The sequence below is a fragment of the Clinocottus analis genome, unplaced genomic scaffold (assembly GCF_023055335.1).
Source record: "Clinocottus analis isolate CAN_PGR_092001 unplaced genomic scaffold, fCliAna1.0.p SCAF_9, whole genome shotgun sequence".
Lineage (NCBI taxonomy): Eukaryota > Metazoa > Chordata > Actinopteri > Perciformes > Cottidae > Clinocottus > Clinocottus analis.
In genome coordinates, this window is record NW_027176251.1 from 2,437,501 (window position 1) to 2,462,797 (window position 25,297).

At 42.1% G+C, this 25,297-nt stretch overlaps 4 protein-coding genes across 13 annotated transcripts in view; 1 reads left to right on the top strand and 3 right to left on the bottom strand.

Moving 5' to 3' along the window:
* Nucleotides 1-4,270, top strand: part of LOC137781527 (cyclic AMP-responsive element-binding protein 3-like protein 4) — a 5,279-nt gene extending 1,009 nt beyond the window's left edge. The window contains exons 2-10 of the mRNA XM_068570333.1: nt 66-236; nt 332-569; nt 1,290-1,387; nt 1,757-1,831; nt 2,262-2,368; nt 2,475-2,543; nt 2,950-3,022; nt 3,138-3,222; nt 3,521-4,270. Of these exons, the coding sequence (XP_068426434.1) occupies nt 69-236; nt 332-569; nt 1,290-1,387; nt 1,757-1,831; nt 2,262-2,368; nt 2,475-2,543; nt 2,950-3,022; nt 3,138-3,222; nt 3,521-3,828 (1,221 nt within the window). The 5' untranslated portion in view covers nt 66-68 and the 3' untranslated portion in view covers nt 3,829-4,270. The remainder of the gene's footprint in view (nt 1-65; nt 237-331; nt 570-1,289; nt 1,388-1,756; nt 1,832-2,261; nt 2,369-2,474; nt 2,544-2,949; nt 3,023-3,137; nt 3,223-3,520) is intronic.
* A 185-nt stretch (nt 4,271-4,455) lies between these two features.
* LOC137781528 (golgin subfamily A member 6-like protein 7) lies at nt 4,456-10,224 on the bottom strand. Of its 4 annotated transcripts, none has more exons than XR_011077210.1 (6): nt 10,068-10,224; nt 8,717-8,899; nt 7,415-8,639; nt 6,610-6,849; nt 5,388-6,520; nt 4,456-5,246 (listed from the first exon to the last, which is right to left on the bottom strand). XR_011077210.1 is itself a non-coding variant. In XM_068570334.1 (3 exons), the coding sequence occupies exons 1-3, from the start codon at nt 10,077-10,079 to the stop codon at nt 8,241-8,243; spliced, it is 594 nt and encodes a 197-aa protein (XP_068426435.1). In that variant the 5' UTR covers nt 10,080-10,224; the 3' UTR covers nt 8,204-8,240. The 4 variants fall into 4 exon arrangements, 1 of the variants encoding a protein (XP_068426435.1); XR_011077212.1 differs by having other exon boundaries at nt 5,388-6,517; nt 7,402-8,639; XR_011077211.1 differs by having other exon boundaries at nt 5,388-6,532; nt 7,402-8,639.
* Nucleotides 10,225-11,976: 1,752 nt separating this feature from the next.
* On the bottom strand, nt 11,977-13,565 carry LOC137781643 (trichohyalin-like). Its single transcript, XM_068570530.1, has 3 exons — nt 13,450-13,565; nt 12,652-12,792; nt 11,977-12,574 (listed from the first exon to the last, which is right to left on the bottom strand). The coding sequence occupies exons 1-3, from the start codon at nt 13,459-13,461 to the stop codon at nt 12,023-12,025; spliced, it is 705 nt and encodes a 234-aa protein (XP_068426631.1). The 5' UTR covers nt 13,462-13,565; the 3' UTR covers nt 11,977-12,022.
* A 1,194-nt stretch (nt 13,566-14,759) lies between these two features.
* On the bottom strand, nt 14,760-24,528 carry zfat (zinc finger and AT hook domain containing). Of its 7 annotated transcripts, none has more exons than XM_068570641.1 (24): nt 24,377-24,528; nt 23,239-23,397; nt 22,959-23,117; nt 22,407-22,538; nt 22,091-22,204; nt 21,826-21,948; nt 21,659-21,726; nt 21,173-21,258; nt 20,897-20,989; nt 20,476-20,624; nt 20,147-20,238; nt 19,877-20,025; nt 18,909-19,791; nt 18,181-18,307; nt 17,797-18,029; nt 17,549-17,630; nt 17,205-17,324; nt 16,664-16,837; nt 16,452-16,540; nt 16,172-16,310; nt 15,924-16,030; nt 15,474-15,561; nt 15,241-15,338; nt 14,760-15,156 (listed from the first exon to the last, which is right to left on the bottom strand). In XM_068570641.1, the coding sequence occupies exons 1-24, from the start codon at nt 24,393-24,395 to the stop codon at nt 14,962-14,964; spliced, it is 3,678 nt and encodes a 1,225-aa protein (XP_068426742.1). In that variant the 5' UTR covers nt 24,396-24,528; the 3' UTR covers nt 14,760-14,961. The 7 variants fall into 7 exon arrangements, with proteins under 7 accessions (XP_068426742.1, XP_068426741.1, XP_068426740.1 ...); XM_068570640.1 differs by having other exon boundaries at nt 21,173-21,261; XM_068570639.1 differs by having other exon boundaries at nt 14,760-15,162; nt 21,173-21,261.
* Nucleotides 24,529-25,297: the final 769 nt, after the last annotated feature.

Below are 25,297 nucleotides of genomic sequence, written 5' to 3' on the forward strand. Positions count from 1 at the left end.
TGACGGCCTGCCACTGTCTCTCTCTCTCTCTATTTATGTATCTATGTATGTGTGATGTGTTTTAGGTCATGGATGCAGAGAGCGGGGAGGTCTTTCTGGGAGTTGACGGAGGTGACGAAGGTGACGGAGGTGTGTTGGCTGACAGCTGGCAGCTCGCCGCTCCGTTCTCCTGCTCCGACCTCGTCTTCAGCAGCTCAGAGGGCACGCTGCAGGACTGGACCATGGACCCGGACCGTGTGAGTCTGCGCTCCGCCATCAGTGACCAACATCAGTGGCCTTCTGGGTAACACAGACGCGCTCACCAGTTTGATGCGTTCTGATTCTGCCTCAGGCGCTGAACGACAGCGAGTCAGAGGACGTCCTTCACGGTATCGACCCGAACGAGGTGTTTCATAGCGGGCCCAATGCCAAGTCCTCGTCTGAGAGTGACAGCGGCGTCTCTGAGGACCCCGTGGTTCCCTTCAGCACAGCGACGGCAGCCAGCGTCCAGCCCGTCTATCAGGTGGTTTGTGACATCAGCGGCCTGAAGACTGAACCTGGGCAAGAGAACGTCATCTCCATAGAGCTCGGTGTGTTTAACTGGAAGCCTGAACGTAAACTCTCATTATGTTACTCTACACAATCCTGAGAACTTTGTTGTTTAGGGAGAGAAAAGGGTTTTCACATCGGAAATACAATACAAACATTACTCCATCTATTTGTCAGACTACATGAACATTCTACTTTGGACTTCATTCACTATTTTCTCACATTTATTCGAAAATAAACAATCAATCGAAAAACAAGTCAAGACGATGAACGATGAAAGGAGTTCTTCGTCACTTTTAAAGAAGATTTAAGTATAAGAAATATCAGTGAAAGAAAAGGAGATGAGGGTTGGGTAGCAAATAGCAAGTCATGTAGGTACAAGTACAGGTAGTACAAGTACAGGTTATACACATACATGTAGTATTATAAGTACAGTTAGTACATGTACAGATATTACAGGTACAGCTAGTAAAACTACAGAGAGGTGAATCATATGATATGGTACCATATCATATGATTCACATCCCACATGCTAGAGTACCATATTAATGTACCATAATATTCTATAATATGTTAATATTCATATACCAGCCTGGTGTACACTGTCACTTTACCAAATACTTTGTCTATTTTTTATTCTTTTCTTATTTTCTATAGTTATCTGTATTTATTTCTGTCTTTGTGCTCCTCCAGTTAGGGTCCATCTTGTCCCGTCTCCGTTCCAAACAGTAACCATGATGTCACTTCCTGTCCCATTGCAGACGGGTGGAGCTCTCAGGTGTTGATTTCAGACTCGTGCATCGTGAACCAGCTGCCCGTGGTTCGGCTCGATGATCCCTCCGGCCCGGCCGGTGGTCTGGTGAGACTGTGACGTGAACACTCTGTCCCTGCTGAGGGCGGAGGGCTGACCTGGAGGGTCGACTCTTTCTCTAGTCATCAAACAGGCTGCCACTGAAACCTCAATCTCCTCCTTCCAGGGATACCTTTAAACCCCGTCTAGAGACCTTCAGCCTCTCGCTTGTCATTGTGAAGACATGCCTGGCTTTTATTTGTTTCTGGCTTCTTTTGTTGTTTGTGCAATACTGTTAAGATGAGATATTCTATGCTTTTATAAATGCACTTATATTGTCTTTTATGTCTAAGTTTATTTAATTTCTTTGTAAAGCACATTGATCAACACGTGTTGTTTGAAACCGGTGCTCTTGAACAAGCTTGCCTTCTGTTGCAGTTGTTGACTGAGGAGGAACAGAAGCTACTGACACAGGAAGGAGTTTCTCTGCCCAACAAACTTCCTCTCACCAAGGTCAGGCGGCCGAGAGGCTTCAGATGTCTCACATTAACCCTTTTAGAACCTTTCACAAAAATACAAAGAACATGCAGAATTTCTCAATCTAGATTATACTTAATTAACAGTATTAGAAGCATGAGAGGAAGTATCCACATGTTTTAGTGCAGTGAAAGTACGAATACCACAAATACTCGACAACAAGGAAAGGTCCTGCATTGAAAATCTTACCAATGTAAAAGTATGTCATTATTATTATCTAATTATAAACTAGTTAAAGTAATGCCTGCGAAGTAAAAACTGATATCATATCACTTTTATATAACCTCATTTCAGCTTTCAGATTGGCTTGGAACGATTTCTCATCGACCAATCAGGAGCTCGCAGTAGTAACGGGATCTCTAGTCTACGAAACTGACATTGATTAAGGATGAATCTTTATTTGCAGGCGGAGGAAAGGATCCTAAAAAGAGTTCGGAGAAAGATCCGCAACAAGCAGTCGGCTCAGGATAGCCGGAGGAGGAGGAAGGAGTACGTTGACGGGCTGGAGAGCAGGTAGGAGCATCAATCAATCAGGCAAAACTACTTCCAATAAGCGGGAATAGTCAGATTGTAAATTGTGTGTGTGTGTGTGTGTGTGTGTGTGTGTGTTTGTTAACAGGGAAGTAGCTTGCACAGCACAGAACAGAGAGCTGCAGAGGACAGTGGAGCATCTGGAAAAACGCAACATGTACGGCCAGATTTCTTATTGATAATTAACTGTTCACTGATCGATGAAGCAATCTGGAGTCATAGAAGAAACTGATGAGTCACATTTATTAAAGGAATCATGACTAGGCTTTTTTTAAGCTCTGTGCCGCGTCAGTGGTTTTACAGAGTCGGACCCATCAAAGTGTTTCCATCACCAGAGGTCACTGTGGACTTCCTCTGGTTTTTGTGGTCTTCTTCTGGTTTTTGTGGACTTCCTCTGGTGTCTGTAAACTTATTTCTGTATTTATCTTTTGTGGATAAGTTGTTATGTAGATGCAAAGAGATAAAACTAAACAGAAGTTAATTCTTCAGCCGTCTCGACAGACAGAAGAGTTTCCTGATAGATTTGATCTGAGCTCAGATTGAAACACACGTGATCTGTTCAGGTCTCTGCTGGCTCAGCTGGGACGGCTCCAGTCTCTGATCAGTAAAGGAGCCCAGACCAGCACCTGCTTACTGGTAGGAAAGCACAGAGTGTGTGTGTGTGTGTGTAGCTCATCCTCATCTCTCTGGGTCTGATTCTCACGTGTGTGTGTGTGTGTGTGTGTGTGTGTGTGTGTGTGTGTGTTTGCAGCTCGTCCTCGTCTCTCTGGGTCTGATCCTGATGACGAGCTTCGGTCCCTTCATCTCGTCTGCAGGCGACTCCAGACCAAGAGGAGGTCAGTGCTCAACCTCACTTCCTGTTTGAGTTGTATTTAATCCACTGGAGCTCAGATTGAGTCACAGATCTTTGCTGACATAGTGCTGTAGTAGTGTGTAGTAGCTGCCCTGTGAGGCGCCGGGGAGCAGCTAGGGGTTCAGCGTTTTGCTCAGGGACGCTTCCACATGTGAACTATGATGGGACTGGGGATGGAGAACATCACAACAGCCTGTCAGACATGTCACTGGGCACAATCATGCCAATTACGGTGAAATGGTGGTGTAAAGTCAAGATAACATCTTCTTCCATCTTCCTAGTTTTTTCCAGAAACATCTTGACAGATCCTTTCTCCCAGCCGACAACAGACGATGCGGATGTTTCAGCCGTGCGGTCCAACAACTCGTCACCGTTTGAACTTGACCAATCAGGACCTTCGGAGGACGCCGCCATCCTCCATGAACCAATAGAAACCCCTGAAAATACAGACTCTGATGGGCCGACTCCAGAGGGCAGCCAAATGGGGAACAGCTCGGCTCTCGTTTTCAGACAAACTGAGCGTCTGGTTCTTGATCCAAGGAAAGAAAGCCGAGATCCTGCCAAACCTGCACACGCTGACGAGATGTAGACCCCAATAAAGGGGTTAATGCTCGATGTTTAACTCAAAGTCATAACCAACGATGGACGCTCTGAATAATCACAGCAATTAATGAATGAATCGGTCATTGACCTTTCATGTAAATCTGGTTTTAGCTACAATGAAAAGTTATGCATTGTTGTTTGAATAAAAAACTGAAGCCAGTTGTGTATACGGGCCCAACAACGGGAAACGGGATGAACGGCTTGCAACTCAAAGATAACAACAGCCACAGGCAGCACTCGTAAAGCTCACGGATTAACATGTTGTTTGGGTTATTTGTTCAAAGCCACAGAGTATGAAAGGACAACAAAAGAGTGTATATTTTTTGTTGGGGATCCCCATCTGAACCGATGTGAGGTATGTGGACAGATTGTATATCCCTCAGAGGATCATTTGTGATTTTAGGCTGTACAAAATAAATTTAAATGAAATAAAATTGAATGTGAAGCTCAGATTATTTGCAAAGTTTAACATTAACCATCACAGTGAGGGTCACGGGGTCATGGAGAGCAATTGTTCGTTGTAAATAAAATCACATATAAACTTCAATCGTCGGGTGCTAATGGCCAACACCACGGACCGCCACTGATATATATACAAATTGAGAAAAAAACATTTTTTTTAAATTTGTATTTACATTTCATTTTATTCTAACCTGGCCGCTCCAGCAGCCACTACTGCTCCTCCTCCTGCAGCATTGCTCCTTCTCCTGCAGCACTGCTCCTCCTCCTGCACCCGCGGCTCCGCCTTCTCCAGCCATTGCTCTTCCTGCACCCGCGGCTCCGCCTTCTCCAACCACTGCTCCTCCTGCACCCGCGGCTCCGCCTTCTCCAGCCACTTCTCCTCCTGCATCTGCGGCTCCGCCTTCTCCAGCCACTGCTCCTCCTGCATTTGCGGCTCCGCCTTCTCCAGCCACTGCTCCTCCTGCAGTTGTGTCTACTGAAGCTGTAGAAGTAGTGGAAGCTCCAGCTGCGACTCCATCTCCTGCAGCGCTGCTCCTCCTCCTGCACACGCGGCCTTGCCTTCTGCTGCGCTGCTCCTCCACCTGCAGTGCTGCTCCTCCCCCTGCACCCGCGGCTCTGCCTTCTCCAGCCATTGCTCCACCTTCTCCAGCCACTGCTCCTCCTGCAGCGCTGCTCCTCCTCCTGCACACGCGGCTGCGCATTCTGCAGCAACTGCTCCGTCTCCTGGCTCGAATGATTCACCTCCTGCAGCAACTCATCCTCCTGCATACGCATTCGCCGCAGCTGCACCTCCTGCAGTTTTTGCTGGAGCTGCCGGATCTCTAGCATCAGTACGAGCTTCTGGAGCAGCAGCTGCTGCTTCTCCACCTGCTTCTCTAGCTGAGACATAGCTAGCTGCTTCTCCTGCAGCTTTTGCTCGAGCTGTCGCATCTCTTGAAGAAACTGATACAAAACAAATCAGATAAAAACGGTACAAAGATATTTACAAAGCTAAGAGTTGTGATCTGCTTTCTCTACAGTTTACTGTCGCATTACACGAGCTAACTTTCAAGGAAAAAGATCATATTTACTGTCGTCACTTACGTTAGTTTTCATGGCTGTTGCTTTGCAATCCCTCTGGCTGAATGATACAGAATCATTCAAAACAAACTAATTTGACAGTTTACACGTAACTACGGTAACACACTTTTTAAATAACACGACAGCATTTCCGGCGTTATTAATACAATTATTATTTAAATAATATTATTTTCATCATCATCAACCTTAACTTAATTTTGCTTCAAAAACTAAGTGTAAAAAAAAACAAAAGGTAATTCATGTAAAAAAAAAACAACCAACAACTAAATAAAGCTTAATAGTTCCGTTATAGGTGTGAACTTGCTGTTATAAAAAAGTTGGGTTCGATAATTGATAATTATTAAATGTTGACAGAGGGCTTATATGTTTTCCCGCCTTTACGGCATTCATTCAGCGGTCCAGGGAACACACCGACCAATCACGTGCATGTAAATCACATCACGTGATACTACTGGGCCAATCACATGTGAGTATTTGGATAAGCGTCATGGCTTGAGAGAGAGCTATAATATCGTGGCTGTTTTGATTGACATCACTAGATACCTGCATGAACTGAATTTAAAACTGCAGGGCAAAGACAATTAAGTGAAATGTATTTTTGTAAAATTGGTATAAATCTATTTTTAAAATCAAGGGAGGTGCAATTGTGGACAGCAGGGGGCAGCACAGACTAATACTACTGCTGGTCCTCTTCCTCTCTGTCCACCCCTTCCATCAGCAGTGTCCTAGCGTGAACATCCACAACTCCCTTATCAACGGCTAAAAACTTGATATTCTGGCTCCTGTGGCATAATACTTTTCTGGCCACATCTGACAATCATTTTGAATTCGTATATATATATTTTAATTTTACAAAAAACATTTTTCATACAATTCATTTTATTCTAACCCAGCAGCTCAAGCAGCTTCAGCTGCTCCAGCAGCCACTGCTGCTCCTCCTCCTGCAGCGCTGTTCCTCCTCCTGCTGCATTGCTCCTCCTCCTGCAGCATTGCTCCTCCTCCTGCAGAGCTGCTCCTCCTCCTTCCCCCACGGCTCTGCCTCCTGCAGCGCTGCTCTTCCTGCAGCGCTGCTCCTCCCCCTGCAGCTGTGACTCCGCCTCCTGCAGCAACTCCTGCAGATGCAGATGCTGCTCCTCCTCGAGAAGCAGCTTCATCACAGTCACTCATTGATGTTCAACTATTCGTGAAGGTGGTGCGTCACGTAAAGCACTCAAAAGGTACTCACCTGCGTTTTCTGCAGCCGCTGCTGGAGCTGCCCCCTCTGTAGCAGCTGCTGAAGTATCTGCGAGAGAACGAGCAGAAGCAGCTAGAGATCGAGCAGCAGCAGCTAGGGAACGAGCCACTGCTCGTTCTCTCGCGGCTTCTGCTCGATCTCTCGCAGACGCCGCTCGCTCCCTCGCTGCCTCTCTCGACGCAGCTGAATCTCCTGCAGCTTTTGCTGGAGCTTTCGCATCTCTTGGAGAAACTGATAAAAGAAATCAGGTAAATATCGTTGTGACACACACATATAAGTCACATCAGGAATTTAGCCTAAAAAAAAACCTGATGCGACATATATGTCAGAATATGAAAAATAATTATAATCTGCTCAGTTAATTTGGCTGATTCAATGGTATTTATCTAACATATTTTATATTGTTCAATCCAAAGCATATTAAAAAAATGTAAACAAAAAATCATGATATATTACTAAAATTAATATTAGTTTTTACTAATGTGACATATATGTAACATGTCAGATATTTGACACTGTTTTGAAAACAATGTCAGAAATGTGTTCTATGTGATATATTTAATATAATATTTATGTCCCCCATACTTATCATTGAAGGAGAAATGGGTGAACATTGCTAGCTAGCATGAATATGCCAAATCTTCAAAAATATAGCACGCACTTCCACCGACAAGCAAGGTCAAATTGAGAGATATTTACAAAGCTAAGAGTTCTGATCCGCTTTCTCTACATTTCACTGTCGCATTACACGAGCTAACTTTCAAGGAAAAAGATCATACTTACTGTAGTCACTTACGTTAGTGTTCATGGCTGTTGCTTTGCAATCTCTCTGGCTGAATGATACAGAATCACTCAAAACAAACTAATTTGACAATTTACACGTAACTACGGTAACACACTTTTTAAATAACACAACCGCATTTACGGCGTTATTAATACAATTATTATTTAAAATAATATTATTTTCATCATCATCAACCTTAGCTTAATTTCGCTTCAAAAACTAAGTGTAAAAAAAACAAAAAAAGGTAATTCATGTAAAAAAAACAACGACAACAACTAAATAAAGCTTGTTAATAGTTCCATTATACGCGTGAACTTGCTGTTATAAAAAAGTCGGGTTCGATAATTGATAATTATTAAATGTTGACAGAGGGCTTATGTTTTCCCGCCTTTTACAGCACTCGTTCAGCGGTCCAGGAAACACACCGACCAATCACGTGCATGTAAATAATATCACGTGATACTACTGGGCCAATCACATGTGAGTATTTGGATATGCGTCGCGGCTTGAGAGAGAGCTATAATATCATGGCTGTTTTGATTGACATCACTAGATACCTGCATGAACTGAATTTAAAACTGCAGGGCAAAGACAATTAAGTGAAATGTATTTTTGTAAAATTGGTATAAATCTATTTTTAAAATCAAGGGAGGTGCAATTGTGGACAGCAGGGGGCAGCACAGACTAATACTACTGCTGGTCCTCTTCCTCTCTGTCCACCCCTTCCATCAGCAGTGTCCTAGCGTGAACATCCACAACTCCCTTATCAACGGCTAAAAATTTACAAATTTACAAAAAACATTTTTCATACAATTGATTTTATTCTAACCCAGCAGCTTCAGCTGCTCCAGCAGCCACTGCTGGTCCTCCTCCTGCAGCGCTGTTCCTCCTCCTGCAGCATTGCTCCTCCTCCTGCAGAGCTGCTCCTCCCTCTGCCCCCACGGCTCCGCCCTCTGCAGCCACTGCTTCTCCTGCAGCGCTGCTCCTCCTCCTGCACCCACGACTCCGCCTTCTGCAGCAACTGCTTTGTCTTCCGCAGCCGCATAAGCTCCGGCTGCTCAATGACCTGCAGTGCTACTTCTCCTCCTGCACCCACGGCTGCGCCTTTTGCAGCCACTGTTCCTCGTGCAGCACTGCTCCTCCTCCTGCAGCGTTGCTCCTGCCCCTGCAGCTGTGACTCCGCCTCCCGCGGCAACTCCTGCAGATGCAGATGCTGCTCCTCCTCCTCCAGAAGCAGCTTCAACGCAGTAACTCATTGATGTTAAACTATTGGTGAAGGTGGTGCGTCACGTAAAGCACTCAAAAGATACTCACCTGCGTCTTCTGCAGCCGCTGCTCCATCTCTCGCAGCCGCTGCTCGTTCTCTCGCAGCCGCTGCTCGATCTCTCGCCGCCGCTGCTCCATCTCTTGCCGCTTCTTTCGCAGCAGCTGCTCCATCTTTCGCAGCAGCTGCCTTCCCGGCAGCTTTTGTTGGAGCTTTCGCATCTCTTGGAGAAGCTGATGAAACAAATCAGATAAATATCCTCTGTCAGTGCTTTACTGTGTGGTTTTCCAGCTGCACAGCAGAGAACAGGCCCGGGTTGGCAGAACTGCACAGAGGATTGTGGGAGCTAATCTCCCGGACCTGGACACTGTATGCTGGCCGCCCCCAGAAGAAAGCCAGCAATATATACAAAGACACCACACACTCTGGCCACACTCTGTTTGTTCCACTGCCATCAGGAAGACGATTCAGGTCCATTAAAACCCAGTCTAACAGGCGGAGGAACAGCTTTTTCCCCAAAGCGGTTTCCTCCATCACCCCCACCCCCACCACCCCACCCAGCTCACACAGGACAGTCACTTTTGCACTTGAAAAACATTGATGCCTGTGTTTTATGTTTCATCTATTTTTTTATTTTAAAAAATGCCATTTTAAATTAGTTTACATGTCATACATGTTTGTTTATGTTACTGCTGTCTTAACTTTCTGTTGCCAACGTAATTTCGTTGTATGTTTTTTTTGACAATAAATATATCCTTATCCTTATATCGTTGTGACACATATATGTCACATCAGGAATTTAGCCTACAAAAAAACAACCTAATGTGACATACATGTCAGAATATGAAAAACAATTATAATCTGCTCAGTTAATTTGGCTGATTCAATGGTATTTAGCTAACATATTTTATATTTTTCAATCCAAAGCATATTAAAAAAATGTAAACAAAAAAATCCTGATGTATTACTGAAATTAATATAATTAGTTTTTACCAATGTGACATATGTATGTAACATTTCAGATATTTGACACTATTTTGAAAACAATGTCAGAAATGTGTTCTATGTGATATATTTTATATATATTTTTGTCCCCCATAATTTTCCTTGAAGGAGAAATGGGTCAACATTTGACGAATGAGTTTCACACAGACATGTAGGGTTATTGATGAGCAAGGTAAGTTAGCTAAGCTGGAGAAACCATTTCTTCAAGTTGCTGCAAGCTAGCATGAATATGCCAAATCTTCAAAAATATAGCACGCACTTCCACCGACAAGCAAGGTCAAATTGAGAGATATTTACAAAGCTAAGAGTTCTGATCCGCTTTCTCTACAGTTCACTGTCGCATTACACGAGCTAACTTTCAAGAAAAAAAAGATCATATTTACTGTAGTCACTTACGTTAGTTTTCATGGCTGTTGCTTTGCAATCTCTCTGGCTGAATGATACAGAATCATTCAAAACAAACTAATTTGACAGTTTACACGTAACTGCGGCAACACACTTTTTAAATAACACGACAGCATTTGCGGCGTTATTAATACAATTATTATTTGAATTATTATTATTATTATTATCATCATCATCAAACTTATCTTAATTTCTGTGCAAAACTAAGTGTAAAAAAATTAAAGGAACGTAGTTCATGTAAAAAAAAATTTAAAAAAAGAAAGAAAACCTTTTTCTAGCTTTATCGTACTATTGTCCTTTACGGCATTGGTTGAGCGGGCCAGTAAAGACACCGGCCAATCACGTGCATGTAAATCACATCACGTGATACTACTGGGCCAATCACATGTGAGTATTTGGATAGGCGTCGCGACTTGATAAAGAGCTACAATATCGTGGCTTTTTTTGTTGACATCAGTAGACATCTGAATGAACTGAATTTAAAGCTGCAGGCAAAGACAATTAAGTGAAATGTATTTTTGTAAAATTGGTAGTTTATTTTAAGATAAATATTATTCAAAACCTTCCTGACATGTTTTATTTTTTCCCCATTTTTAAGTCCAGCATTTATTGAAATGAGAGAATAATATCAAATTTCCCACCGGTTCCTTCTTGTTCTTGTTTTGTAATCTGAGCGATGTGGCGTTTCTCAAAAGACCACAAAATACAATACCGCCACTTAATGGACTAAAACTGAACTACAATAGAACATGTCCGACTCTTGTCTCTTTTTCCACACCCACAGTGGTTTTAGCGTGTATAATTTTTGAAAGCCTAGTGGTGAAAAGCATCTACAGAAATGTTAGATTTATATTATCAATGTGTTAAACCCAAGTTTATTAATTGTTGTTTTCTGCCTCCTCGCATGGTTTCCTTGCGTCTCTGCATGACAGATGCAAAGAAAAGACGCAAGTGAGGGAAACAGGGCTGCAATCAAGAGACTTTTGGGATGGACTCATTGATGATGATGAGTTGCAAAACCTCCAACATGCGGCGTGTCATCTCCATAGATGATACAACTATACACAAGGAAGCTCTTTATTTAATGTTATTTTTTATTTAAGATTTTTATAAGGTTAATTTTACAATACAAATATTCACAACATTAATTTGCTTTATCTTTTGTTGGTATTATTAAAAACTATTCACAATTGAAGATACAATTATTTTTACACTATACCCTTTTAGCGCGGCTTTAGGTGCATGTCACATTGCATTTTTCAACATATTGTTGGTGCATGTGACAAATAGACCTCAGAATTCCTGAACCATGCAGGTGCTTTTGCCGTCGCTTTATGCAGACGCCGGTACAAAAAAACACCTCTCCGTAGCCCTCTCGTAAAGACTGTGGCCCTCTAGAATCCGGCCTCATCGGAAACGACGCCTACCGATCCGCTGTGGCCGAGAGTCAGCCTCAGATGCGGGGATCTGAGCTCCAAATACCGGGTGGGTAATAGCCAAATCTCTTTTAATAGTCCTGTTATTATGATTTCATTACCTTGGGATTGAAAGCACTTTGAGCTGAAATCTATAAGATGTTATTTGTTGTATTTGCACAATCTCACATATCACAGCACTGAGGTTGCACACATGAGACACGAAACCAACTAATTTGTTAATGTTTTTTAAATCAAGGGAGGTGCAGCTGTGGACAGCAGGGGGCAGCACAGACTCCTACTACTGCTGGTCCTCTTCCTCTCTGTCCACCCCTTCCATCAGCAGTGTCCTAGCGTGAACATCCACAACTCCCTTATCAACGGCTAAAAACTTGATATTCTGGCTCCTGTGGCATAATACTTTTCTGGCCACATCTGACAATCATTTTGAATTGTATATAACGTTTACAAATTTACAAAAAACATTTTTCGTAAAATTCATTTTATTCTAACCCAGCCGCTCCAGCAGCTTCAGCTGCTCCAGCAGCCACTGCTGCTCCTCCTCCTGCAGCACTGCTCCTCGTCCTGCAGCATTGCTCCTCCTCCTGCAGAGCTGCTCCTCCTCCTGCCCCCACGGCTTCGCCTTCTGCAGCCACTGCTCCTCCTGCAGCGCTGCTCCTCCTCCTGCACGCACGGCTCCGCCTTCTGCAGCCACTGCTCCTCCGGCAGCGCTGTTCCTCCTCCTGACCCCACGGCTCCGCCTTCTGCAGCCACTGCTCCTCCTGCAGTGCTGCTCCTCCTCCTGCCCTCACGGCTCCGCCTTCTGCAGCCACTGCTCCTCTTGCAGCGCTGCTCCTCCTCCTGCAGCAACTGATTTATCTTCCGCAGCCACAGAAGATCCGGCTGCTCAATGTCCTGCAGTGCTACTTCTCCTCCTGCACCCGCAGCTGCGCCTTCTGCAGCCACTGCTCCTCCTGCAGCACTGCTCCTCCTCCTGCAGCGCTGCTCCTCCCCCTGCAGCTGTGACTCCGCCTCCTGCAGCCACTCCTGCAGATGCAGATGCTGCTCCTCGTCCAGAAGCAGCTTCAACGCAGTAACTCATTGATGTTAAACTATTAGTGAAGGTGATGCGTCACGTAAAGCACTCAAAAGATACCCACCAGCATCTTCTGCAGCCGCTGCTCGATCTCTCGCCGCTGCTGCTCCACCTCTTGCCGCTTCTTTTGCAGCAGCTGCTCCATCTTTCGCAGCAGCTGCCTCCCCGGCAGCTTTTGTTGGAGCTTTCGCATCTCTTGGAGAAGCTGATAAAACAAATCAGGTAAATATTATTGTGACACATATACGTCACATCAGGAATTTAGCCTAAAAAAAAAAACAACCTAATGTGACATACATGTCAGAATATAAAAAACAATTAAAATTTGCTCAGTTAATTTGGCTGATTCAATGGTATTTAGCTAATATATTTTATATTGTTCAGTCCAAAGCATATTAAAAAAATATAAACAAAAAAATCATGATATATCACTGAAACTAATATAAACAGTTTTTACCAATGTGACATATATGTAACATTTCAGATATTTTACACTGTTTTGAAAACAATGTCAGAAATGTGTTTTATGTGATATATTTAATATAATATTTATGTCCCCCATAATTTTCCTTGAAGGAGAAATGGGTGAACGTTTGACGAATGAGTTTCACACAGACATGTAGGGTTATTGATGAGCAAGGTAAGTTAGCTAAGCTGGAAAAACCTTTTCTTCAAGTTGCTGCAAGCTAGCATGAATATGCCAAATCTTCAAAAATATGGCACGCACTTCCACCGACAAGCAAGGTCAAATTGAGAGATATTTACAAAGCTAAGAGTTCTGATCCGCTTTCTCTACAGTTCACTGTCGCATTAAACTAGCTAACTTTCAAGAAAAAAGATCATATTTACTGTAGTCACTTACGTTAGTTTTCATGGCTGTTGCTTTGCAATCTCTCTGGCTGAATGATACAGAATCATTCAAAACAAACTTATTTGACAGTTTACACGTAACTATGGTAACACACTTTTTAAATAACACGACAGCATTTCCGGCGTTAAGAATACAATTATTATTTAAAATAATATTATTATTATTATCATCATCAGCCTTATCTTAATTTTACTGCAAAACTAAGTGTAAAAACAATAAAAGAAGGTAATTCATGTAAAAAAAAAAAGAAAATTTTTAAAAAGAAGAAAGAAAACCTTTACGGCACTCGTTCAGCGGTCCAGGAAACACACCGACCAATTACGTGCATATAAATGATATCACGTGATAATACTGGGCCAATCACATGTGAGTATTTGAATAATTGTCGCGGCTTGAGAGAGAGCTATAATATCGTGGCTTTTTTTGGTGGACGTCACTAGACACCTGCATGAACTGAATTTGAAGCTGCAGGGCAAAAACGATGAAGTGAAATGTATTTTTGTAAAATTGGTACTTTATTTTAAGATAAACATTTTTCAAAACTTTTCTGTCATGTTTTATTTTTTTCCATTTTCAAATCCAGCCCTTATTGTAATTGAAATGAGATAAGGATATGTATGTATTATTAGATTATTTATAATTCATCCAGTTCAATTTGAAACCTGATAATAAATATTCTTGAGTGATATATATTTATTTGATTTGACAGTCAGTGGTTGATTTATTCAGATACTACATTTTGCAGTCTATGGTATCATGTATCATTTACTATACTGTAATCAAAACAATACAAGACATACAATTATTTATACTGCTTATTTGTTTTGTTCTCCATACTTTTTGTAGTGTACATTCAAGTCTTGTGAGTGTCATACAGCACATTGTGAAGTCTGTTCAAACAGAAACCACTATAATGAGATCATAATATACAGTGTTGCACCTAACTAAGATCTGGTGTCTTTTACTCTTTATTTATTTGCATGAACATATGCATTAGCTATTCTTTCTAAATCACCAATCAAGTATGTAAGAGAAACACATCCTCTTTTATATTATTAAAAAGGTTTGTTTTACTACTTTTAAATTACTCAAAAAGTAAGATGTTGTGATACTTTGACGTGTATTACAAATTGTCTGTGTTGCTTTATCTCACCTATTGTCACAAATGTCAAATGCGGTCATAATATAATGACTGTAGTAAACCTTTAAGAAGTTTTAATGCCAAAACATTTTGAGCAGAAACAGAACTCACATCTACAACTTTTCCAACAATTAAGCCACTCCAGTGCATCGACAAGGGTTTATTTAAACATACTTTGCAACTACAAAATTTGACACATAATCACACAATTATTGCACTCTTAGTTTTCATGATTATGAAGTGACTGAAAAATAAATCTGATGAAGTAAATTCTTATTGATGAGACATTGTATGTTACTAAACACATCTGCTAACACTGATCCTGCTCAACACTGATGACTCAGCAGATGTTGCTAGCATCGCTAGTTAATTTCTACAGTGTGTTCCTGGACGTAGACGATATAGTGGTGGGTGTTTTCTCCCTGAGTGAGGACTGTCAAGGCCTCCAGGCCGTGTGCGTCCTCTACGACCATCACCTGGTTACCAGTTAGATCCCCGTCTGCATTCACCACCATCAGCTGGTTCGTGCACTCACCGACCTCCTGCTCGTCGGCCACCTGCAACTTCAGCCGCGACTTACCGTCAACATTTATGTTGTAAACACTCATCATTTCCAGAGTATGTGAAGTGCCGCCGTTTACCTGTTGTACGACAGTAACAGTGCCTGGAGCCATGGCCACCATTGAAGTGACGGCGTTGTGAGTCTCCGAACTGAATTCAGTGATCTGCTGGATATCAACTGAACATAAAAGACACATTTATTGTAATTAATACATGTTGCATATGCAAGCACTTCCCCAAAGGAAAGAAATAATAGAAGATGTTGGGTCTGTTGCTTTCTCTGTATGTTTATCACTAGTGCTGATGTTGATACCGTTGTCCTGCAGGGATGTGACAGACACTTCAGTCAGCTGCTCTTCATCCTCCACAGGCACGAACTGGGCCTCTACCGTCTCCCCCACCTGGATATTCACGCACATTATTATTCTAAAAATACTGATGCTTTGTTGAATAAAAACAATTGGTACGTATAGTACTATATGCTGACATTGTCGAGCCAGCACGTTTTCCCAGAGGGATTCCTATTTGGGATATTTGAGCAACAGTTTATGAATCAAAAATATGAGATTGGGTGAGAAACAAGGCAAAGAGACTCCATCTGTGCTCGCAGCTTAGTGTGGAAATCGTGCAAACGTGTTCACAAAAATAATGCTCTCATGTTAATTTATAGCAGGTTTACCCCAGAGCCACATCTATCGTGGCTAAAAATGACCCCCGTGCCTATTTTCAACATATCTTATCTGTTCATGTGTGAGCTGTTTACCTCCCACGTGCCTTCCACTACTTTCAGGCTGTGTTTGCTCTTCAGGTGGCGGTTCAGCTCCCACTTGGTACCATAAACAAACTCACATTCAGGACACTTCATACCACCTAAACACACACACACACACACACACACACACACAAGCTACGTTACATCATGCAGCTGAATACGTCTTTTGTGCTGTGCTGCTACAGGGTTAAAGTCATCTTCAATGAAAAGTCCAGACAGTGTGAGAGCAGAGCTCAGACCTTGCTGCTTCAGAGCGTCAGAGTTCGGCACTCCAGGTCCGGCATTCTCATACTTCTGATCTGGGTGTTTCATGTTGTAGTGTCGCTTCAGGGGGCCAGCGATGTTACACGAGTAGTGGCAGTGGGCACAGCGAAATGGCTACGTCGACAGACACAAAAAGATAATGTAAATGATAAATCTGTACAGCAGGAATACGTTTGATGTATAAACAACCTGTCAATCATCTTTGTATAAACAATGACGTGACGTTGTGAGTGAAACTCGTGTGTTCTTTCTGACCTTGAACTCAGCATGTTGCTCCATGTGTCTGAGCAAAGAAGGTTTGGAGACTGACGTGAAGTCACACTCTGAACATTGAAACCGCTTCCCTAAACAAACCAAATACCGATTGTCCTTGTATTTATCATCGCTTTGTACTTCTTTAGATTCTTTTAGTCAAGCAGAATAATCAATTATAAGGTGGATAATAATAATAAATATAATATATGTACCTTCATCAGAGTGGCTCAGTCTGTGGCTTTTGAGCGTGACCTTGGATTTGAACTTTTTACCGCACAGATCACAGAGGTGACGTCTCTCCGTGTTGTGTCGGTTCATGTGAGTCTTCAGGTTACTCCGACTGCGGCCTGCATAGTCACACACGCTGCACACGTATGGCTTCACACCTACAAACGTGGACACAAGTGTGCACAAACGTTTAACCACATGAGACCACGACAAAAAGCTCCTAAAAATACTTTAAGAGTGAAAGGATGTACGAGTGTGAAGAAACGTGATGGTATTCAACGAGGTTTTGGACATGCACGATGTTGAGTGAAGGCGAGTGGCCAAGATAAGATCTACCTTTTGATAATAAAGTTATGTTTAATAGCAATTTGAGTCAGTCCATCAGAAAGAAAGAACCTCGGATAACTCAATACTCAAGCAGTGATAATACTGTGCACGGTCATGCACTGACCCGTGTGTTCTTTCTCCCCACATATGCTGTGTGTGTTTGCGTTTGCTTGCGTTCAAATGAGAGGAGTGTCACACCTTGGTGGGCCCAGATGTGCCGCTGAAAGTCACTGCTGTTCTTTAAGAAGTAGGAGTCACAGTAGGGGCACTTCTCTGCACGTTGGACCATCAGTCCTTTACCCTGCGAAGGTAGCGTGTCTGTCCGACACACGCATGCAAACACAAACCCACAAAATAAAAAACCTCCAAGTTGGAAATTGCATTAAACGTGGCTACGTGACGACCTATTTACTTCAGTCAGGTGTCAAAAATACACAAATAATAATAGCCACATTGATTTTAAGGACAGGTTTGAAGCAAACATTAATAGACAGTGTGTGTGTGTGTGTGTTTTGTTAGATATACATCTATGTATTCTTTACCAGGGTGGCATGTTTTGATGTGGTGTTTCAGTCTGTGCTCTTGACAGCTGTGCTGGCAGACAGGACACGTCACACTCTTCCCCTGTGGGCAGCAACAAGATAAAAGGCATGAAAACAAATCTCACCAAAATAAATCAATAGTCAATGTTGCATACTTTATAGAATTAATGGAAAAAAAGGAAAGGATTTCCCCCAGACAAAAACGGGACGGTGATTTATAGTTATTTTCCCAGGTGAAGGCTGGTTACCTGTTCCTGGTGTGTCCTCATGTGTGCCTGAAGCTTGTATTTGTCAGGTGTGGTGTATTTACAGCCCGGACTCGAACAAGGCAGCAGCAAACCGCTGTGCTTCTGGATCTGGTGTCGCTTCAGAGAGCTCTTGGTGATGGACGAGTAGCTGCACTTTGAACAGTAGTGCGAGTGCTCCTTGGTGTGTGTGCGTACATGGACGTTATAGTGGACTTTGTACCAGAACAGTTTACCTGTGCAGCAAAACAAAGGACAATATTTAACACTCGGATCAACAACAAAAAGCCAAGTCATGAACAACACTAATATAAACAAAAATTCAACTAAAAATAACAGGGAAAAACAAAATCAGCCCGCTCAAGGCGGATTCATCATCTTCCTCACCACAGTATTGACATTCCAGGTCTCCGTAAATCTTCCTGAGCCGTTGGAAAGACTCGGTACTGAGCCGAGTCTTCTGGAGCGATGAGATCACCTGCTGGAACGCACTCTGATGCAAGACCTCCACCACCTACCGGCATAAAACGACGAACATGTCAGACTGCCAGGAGCAAGATGAAAAAATTATTTTAAGTTTGAATTCCTCTCACATATGTGAAGTGTTTCTGACATATTTATCAAGAAGTAATATCTAGTCTGATTAAGTAATGAAATAGATAAACTACATTATATTGGGAGCAGTCATTGCCTCTTGTTGCCTTTTCTATACATGCAGAAGACTTTATTTTGAAATGGATTAATAGATATGTGAAACATAATTCAGATAGATCTGTCTGCTAATAAATAAGAGCATTGCAATGTATAAGATTACTAATTGTTAAATTTTTAGTGCGGACATGTTGTCGATTAATTGATCGACATCAAATTAAGCAGCAACTATTTTGATAATAATTTGTGAGGGAAACATCTCAACATTCTCTTGTGTGAGCCTCTGAAATGTGAAATTCTTAGTCTTATATCAGGACAAAATATTGTTTGGTTTTGGATTGTTGTTTGGACAAAATAAGACAAACTAAGACAAACTGATTGAGATAATAATTGGAAAATTATTTAAACAGTGAAAATACCCCCTATGCTGACGTTACCTTCTTAAATACCTCAAATGAACTCACACTTTCTGAATGCGGGGATTGAGGATCTTCCCCAGGAGGTGTTTGTGTGTTCTCCTCAGCTGGGTGTGTGTTTTCTTGAGTCCTAATCTCCAACAGAGGGGTGTGACGGCTCTCCGGTGATACAAAAGTGTGCGTATCATCTCCGGCTGCAGGGGTGCGTGCGTCTGCCGTGTTGTCCTGTAGCTCTTCCTCAGCTGTTGCTTCATCCTCTCTGTCAGAGGGACTTGTGGTTTCTGTAGAAATAGCTTGATGGAGCCGATCTTGGGCACCTTGCTGTTCACGTCCGTTTTCTAATCCTCCTCCGTTCCCCTGCACGTCTTCTGCTCTTTCACCCTGAGATTTATCTCGTTTTTCCTCTTGCTTCTTATCTTCGCTTGCTGCTACTTTCATCCGCTCCACTTCCCCGTCTCGGCACTCCTCCCCTCCGACACCATTTCTTCCACCCTCCTCCCCCATCCTCTCGTCTTCCCCCTCCTGCTCTATACTTGGATCGCCCTTCATCCCCGTCTCTGTATCTCCCATCTCCTCGTCCCCCCACATGCCTCCTCCAGGCTGTATCAGATAGTAGCTGTTGTTGATGCAGTCTGTGAAGGCCTGCTCCTGGTCGAGCTCCTGGTGAGACTCTGTCAGGTGACTCCTCAGCCTCTGAGAGCTGACAAACTTCCCGTCACACACGCAGCACGTGTACAGGAAGAGGTGCTTCCTGACGTGAGCGGCGAGGGCGGCCATCTTTGTTGCAGCGTGATCACAGATCAGGCAGGCGAAGGGTCGCTGGGGGCCGTGGACCAACAGGTGACGCTCTCGCTCCAGCTGGTTCTTAAAGCGCCGGTTGCAGGTGGGACAGTGGTAGAGGAGCTGTCTGAGGCCCTGCCGGGTCTTCAACCTGAACAAGACAAACCCATTAGAAGGGCAGGTGTGTCTAATAAGCGGATAGGAATGTGAAATAATATGGATAACGTTGCGCAAACCTCAGTTGTTGGTAGCTGTGGTGGACATCGGGGTCTTTCAGGTTATGTCGCTTCTCTATGTGTTTCAGCAAGTTCTTTACGTCGGAGTATTTCTTCTCACAGAAGCTGCAGTGCTGCTTCACCTTCAGATGGACTCGCTCGATGTGGACCTGCAAGACCAGACACACGGAATAGAAAACAGAATTACAACAGAGCTCACATTGTGTCTCCAATCATGCACGATAATACAAATAATAGACAGGAAAAAAAAATAAAAAGTGATACAAGCACCTTGAGGTGTCCCGGGCTGAGGCAGTTGAAGGGACAGTGCTGACAGCTGAACTTCTCTCCTGTGTGCTTCCTCAGGTGAACATTCAGGTTGGCTTTTTGAAGGGAAACGCAGAAAGTAAGCAGCCGATACAGGAGTTTTAATTAGTTTGTAACTGCAAGTTTTACACCCCCCCCCTCCACCCTCCTCCACCCTCCTCCTGTCAGCATCCTTATTTATACCATCTCATGAAGACACATTTTACCATCTCGATTCAGTCTCACTTTTAATAATCCAAGCTGAAATGTCTGTGTGGCCTCGATATCAGTTTGTCTTGTGAGCCCAGTTTTACCTTTGATGGCTGATGCGTAGTCACAGTGTGGACAATGGAAAGGTTTCTCCTGGGTGTGCGTCCTGAGGTGAGCCATCAGAGAGTGTCTGAATTTAAAGATCTTGTTACAGAACTCGCAGGCAAAGATCTTCAACTGGCTCTGAAGTAAACTGGGAGACAGAGAGCAACAACATGACATTTAGCAGAGGCCCAAAACCATTGTGGCTTTAGGCTACACAGAAAAAAAAACTTCAACAACTTCAACAAAAAAGTCCAACAACTAATTTACAACAGATTGTTAGATAAGAAGCAGATTTATTTACAGTAGTGTGGAGCTTGTAGTGTACACAGGAGCATTCAGCTACACGCAACCTGCAGAGCTACAACTACTATGAAATGAAATCAATGTTGATCTATCGAATACAAAATATTCCTACAGTACTTTGTCGCATCTTGCTTGATAGAATATTCCTGGAAGCCTCTGCTGGCTGCTGCTGCTGCTGTTGTGGTTGTTGTGGTTGTTGTTGTCCCACTGCTGACAGGAGATAACATTGCTAGTACAAACTAGCATGGATGTTGCATCCTTATACATGCAGTTGACAAATCAATTCTCGTTGTCAGATTTTCTACATCAAGCTTACTGACCATCCGTCGTCATGACCCTTTATTATAGGAGACATTGAATGCATTAAGAGGTGGAAACTTTCCATGACGTTACCTTGGCTGCTCATCTGTTTTAGGGGAACCATCGCAGGTCGTTACTTCACTTGCAAAGTCTTGTGACTGACTCTGGAAAACTGCAGACTGCTGACCACCCAGAAAAATAAATAATAAAGAAACCCATCATGTCATATTGGGATTTATAGATACATTTGAATCAAATAAATATTAGATAACAATCTAAAGCACACACATATACAGCAACATTGTATTTCAGAAATATATATTTTTTATTAATAAGTTATCATTCAAACAGACGTAAATACAAATTCAAACAGACACAAGCCGCTGTCGACAGTTTTCATACATTATCTCTTTGGTAGAAACTGCTTACAAAAAAGTCTCTGCACTATTATCAGTCACTGGGACACAGAAAAGATGTAAAGTTGTGGGATGGAGTCATGCGTCTCAGAACCTGTGCAAATCAAATCCAAATGAGACACACGTTTTGTTATTTGGGTGAATGTTTCTGTGTATTTGTTACCTGAGCTTGGGTGGCCGGAGACTCTGTCTCTGCTGAGTTGTCCTCTACTGGAACCATTTTAGAAACACCTGTTGAATTAAAGAATTATAAACATGAATCCTTCTGCAGTCGACTCAGTTGTCAGCCAAAGCATAAAAGCACAGAAAAAAAACATCTTGAAGACAAACCTGGAAGCGTTTTATCTTCCGTCAGAACAACACTGACGACAGACTTTTTGTTTCCCGTTGCTCGGCCTCCTTCTTTGGAGGCTCGGCTCCGATTGGTTCTCGGGTGTCTGAAGCTGTCCGCATCTACAAGCAGAGGTTCATTCGTCTTTTACAATTCATCACAGATAACATTCAGCAGTGATTTTTATTTTTTTAAAGACAGCAATTAAGTGTCCCTCATGGGAAGAATACATTTGAAGACATCATGTCCTGAACTTAAACTGACCTTTATCTCTCTTGAGTCCTGTTTTTTCTGGGTTTTGCTGCGTTTGGTTTCGATCTACTCCTCCAGGATCCAGACTCCTAGCACCCTTGATTCCTGCTCCCTCACAGTTGCTTCCTGTAAATAATAATGATGTCTGTTAACCAGAATCACCTGCATTGTAATAAATGTACGGTATGTAAATGATATTCTTCTGTTCATCTGTAGTTAACACTGAGGTATTTAATAATCTATCATATAGTAAGGATAATTCCAAACATGCTCCCTCAGGTCACCCCAACTATTAACTTTGCTATTGCTGATTTGTTTCACTCTTCACCATTTTCCTCTTCCTCCTCCTCCTCCTCCTCTTCTTCTCTCAGGCAGATGTGTTTGCGGATCTGTCGTCTGTTGCTGAACGAGCGACGGCAGTCTCTACATTCAAGCCCCAATCTCCCGTTATCGTCTTCTCCTAGCAGAGAGGGGGAAAAAAGAGTCAGGCCAGAGCGGGAAACACAGTTTGTGTTGCAGACTTACAAAAATCACTAACAAACACAAATTGAATTTAGAGAAATAAAACTTATTGCTAAAATGCCATTAACAAAAGTTAGATTACCAACCAGGCAAAGTCATTTGCATAAAACACTGACAGCACTAGTAGTTGTATATTATCATTAGTATTTTTATGTGTGATATCTCATTTTTGTCAGTTGAACTGTCTGTTATAACTCAAACAGCAAGGTGATAGTCACGGTTTCATGCTTGTTATTTTTGACAAGTTTATAAACTTGAACATATCAACTTATACATAGACATATCAAATAAACTTATCATATCCTATCTTTCTGCATGAACAACATTATGGGATACATATAAACAGCAAAAGTACCACCTTGTGCTGAGCTATATTCTTTGTCTCCCTCCTCTGCATTCCTTTCTCCTTCTCTTTGAACATCAGACCGGGGAGAGTCGGTCTTGCTCTCTGTCAAATCTGTGCAGGTCTTCTTCGTCGAGCCTTTTGGTCGTCCTCGCTTTCGCTTCACTGGGCTCTCTGTGGGTCAACGAGACATCAGAACAGATATTGAGAGAACAGCGGGTGCTTTTTATTTAAACAAACGTCATACAGCAAAGATTTTGTGATGGTAATTTGGGCGATGACTCGCTAATCTTACCTGCCAACTTCTCCACAGGCTCTCCTGCAAGAGGCTGCAGAGCGATGATGATGTCATCAGGAGGCTCGTGCTTGGTGTGCAGCGTGGAGCAATGGACCAGCAGCTGGGCGCGACTGGGAGAGAAGAGGTTGCAGAGCCGACACATGAACACAGAACCAGCTGAGGAGAGACGAAGAAAGGTGGCGGAGGGAAACGTACAGGTTAATTGTGTGGGAGAGATTGACGACATTTCCATGTTTTAAAGCAACAAATCAAATGTTATATTGAGTCATTGTACCCAATTATTTCCTCATCTTGATATTCCAGACAGACTGCCTTTGGCATGACAGACTTGTGTTGTTAAAATGTTGTTTTTAATTTGTTGGTTTAGTGTTGAAATTGTTGACGACCCATTTTCTTTTGTTCAATTGTATTTATATATTGTACATGTAACAGTACTTAAAAAAGGGGAAATGAAAGGCAAGGAGCATGCTGTTGCTTTTGTGCAGTTTAATGACAGGACATGGAGAATGACATGTATGTTAGTAGACAACATGTTGATAAAAATATTATGTAAATTGTTGTTTTGCTTCTATTGTTCCACAGTCCACATCTAATAGAGCTCATTTAAAAGTAGATATGTTATTATGCAATAAGGCTAGTTCTGTTTTGATTAACAATGTATTTGCATTTATGACATAAAGTCATAACATGGGACAGCTTGAAAAACAAATTCATCAACAGTTTATAAATGTTATAACAGAGATATGAGGCTTTGATTTTTTTGTGTGAAATTAACCAAAAATCTTTATTATAGAAACAACCAATGAAAAGTGCCGTGGTAATGATTTTTTCTTTTTAAATAAGTTTGACAATCTCTCGTCGACATTGTATCATCCATTTCTTTCTGAACGTCGATATAACGGTGAACTGACACTTTGCGCATTTAGTTAGCTGTCGACCACGACAGAGCAACTCTTTGTAGATTACTTTGAAGCAACGAGACGTCTGTAAACACTGCCCACAGTGAGGATAGAAACTAAAACCTTCTGAAAATCATCACACGTTTAATACTTAACATCCGTTTATTTTGATTTGGCCCAAACTAACGTGAAGACGCGACAAACATATTCGAGTTGAAGCGAGCCAAACGCCTCACCTGCTTTTTCACCGTCCATCCTCCAGCGTCCCAACAACAAAGGAAAACTAATTTATCGATGGATTTGAGACATCATACAGACAAATATAATAACTGAATTCGGATTTTAGAGCTTAATTTTATATTGCGCACATTGAAATTTCTGTCGAATCTGCCACATGAGTCCTTCCAGCAAGCGGAAGTGGATTCAGTGAGACTGTAGCTGGGAGCGCAGCGCCCTCTGTGGCGGGAGGACTGTACTGCGGCGGAGAAGCGAACTGCTACCAATTCAGATGTTTTTCAAAGAAACTAATTTGAGCCAAGGATTGCTTTAACTAACATCTTCAATGTGTACTGTGTTAACAATCCTCATCACTCTTGTCGTAGACTTTTAGTTGTTTAGTCTAAGTTGTGGGAGTAATACAGTGTGTCTCAGAGTAATACTTGTTCTAATGTAACACATTGATGGTGGTTGCATGGAGCGACATACAAAGCATGTCAAACGTTGTATAAGTTAATTTGACAGGATAATAACTAAATTTTGACTGAAAAGTGTAAGTGCAGCAAATAAATGATCTTTTACTAAATGAACATTTACTTAGAAAATCATTACAAATATAGAATTTTGAATCTTAGGAATGCATTAGAATATTACAGGGCAAAATAAAATGATCATCAGGTCAAAAACAATCATGTTTTGAGAAAGTGAAGCTAAATTATGTTCATGAAAACACAGAACAAAAATAACACAGTTTTAAATAGCATATTACAATAGCTCCTATTAACATTTTTATTTTATGATTTCAAAACCAGGAGAACTATCTTTAAGGCCTTAAAGATCTCATTCTTACAAGGCAGCGCAAGCACTTGCAAACTCATCGTTAAATCAATAAAGCCTTACTTTGATGAATTTATTGAGGTAAAGGAGTTGAGGTAAAGTTA

What these genes read in the sequence shown, in the direction of transcription:
- LOC137781528 (XM_068570334.1), bottom strand. An exon ending in AGCGGCTGCAGAAGACGCAG is followed by an intron (nt 8,640 to 8,716) that starts GTGAGTATCTTT and finishes ACTGCGTTGAAG; the next exon opens with CTGCTTCTGGAGGAGGAGGA.
- LOC137781643 (XM_068570530.1), bottom strand. An exon ending in AGCGGCTGCAGAAGATGCTG is followed by an intron (nt 12,575 to 12,651) that starts GTGGGTATCTTT and finishes ACTGCGTTGAAG; the next exon opens with CTGCTTCTGGACGAGGAGCA.
- zfat (XM_068570636.1), bottom strand. An exon ending in GGAGGAGGAAGAGGAAAATG is followed by an intron (nt 22,205 to 22,406) that starts GTGAAGAGTGAA and finishes TATTATTTACAG; the next exon opens with GAAGCAACTGTGAGGGAGCA. An exon ending in ATCAAGCAAGATGCGACAAA is followed by an intron (nt 20,625 to 20,896) that starts GTACTGTAGGAA and finishes TCTGTCTCCCAG; the next exon opens with TTTACTTCAGAGCCAGTTGA.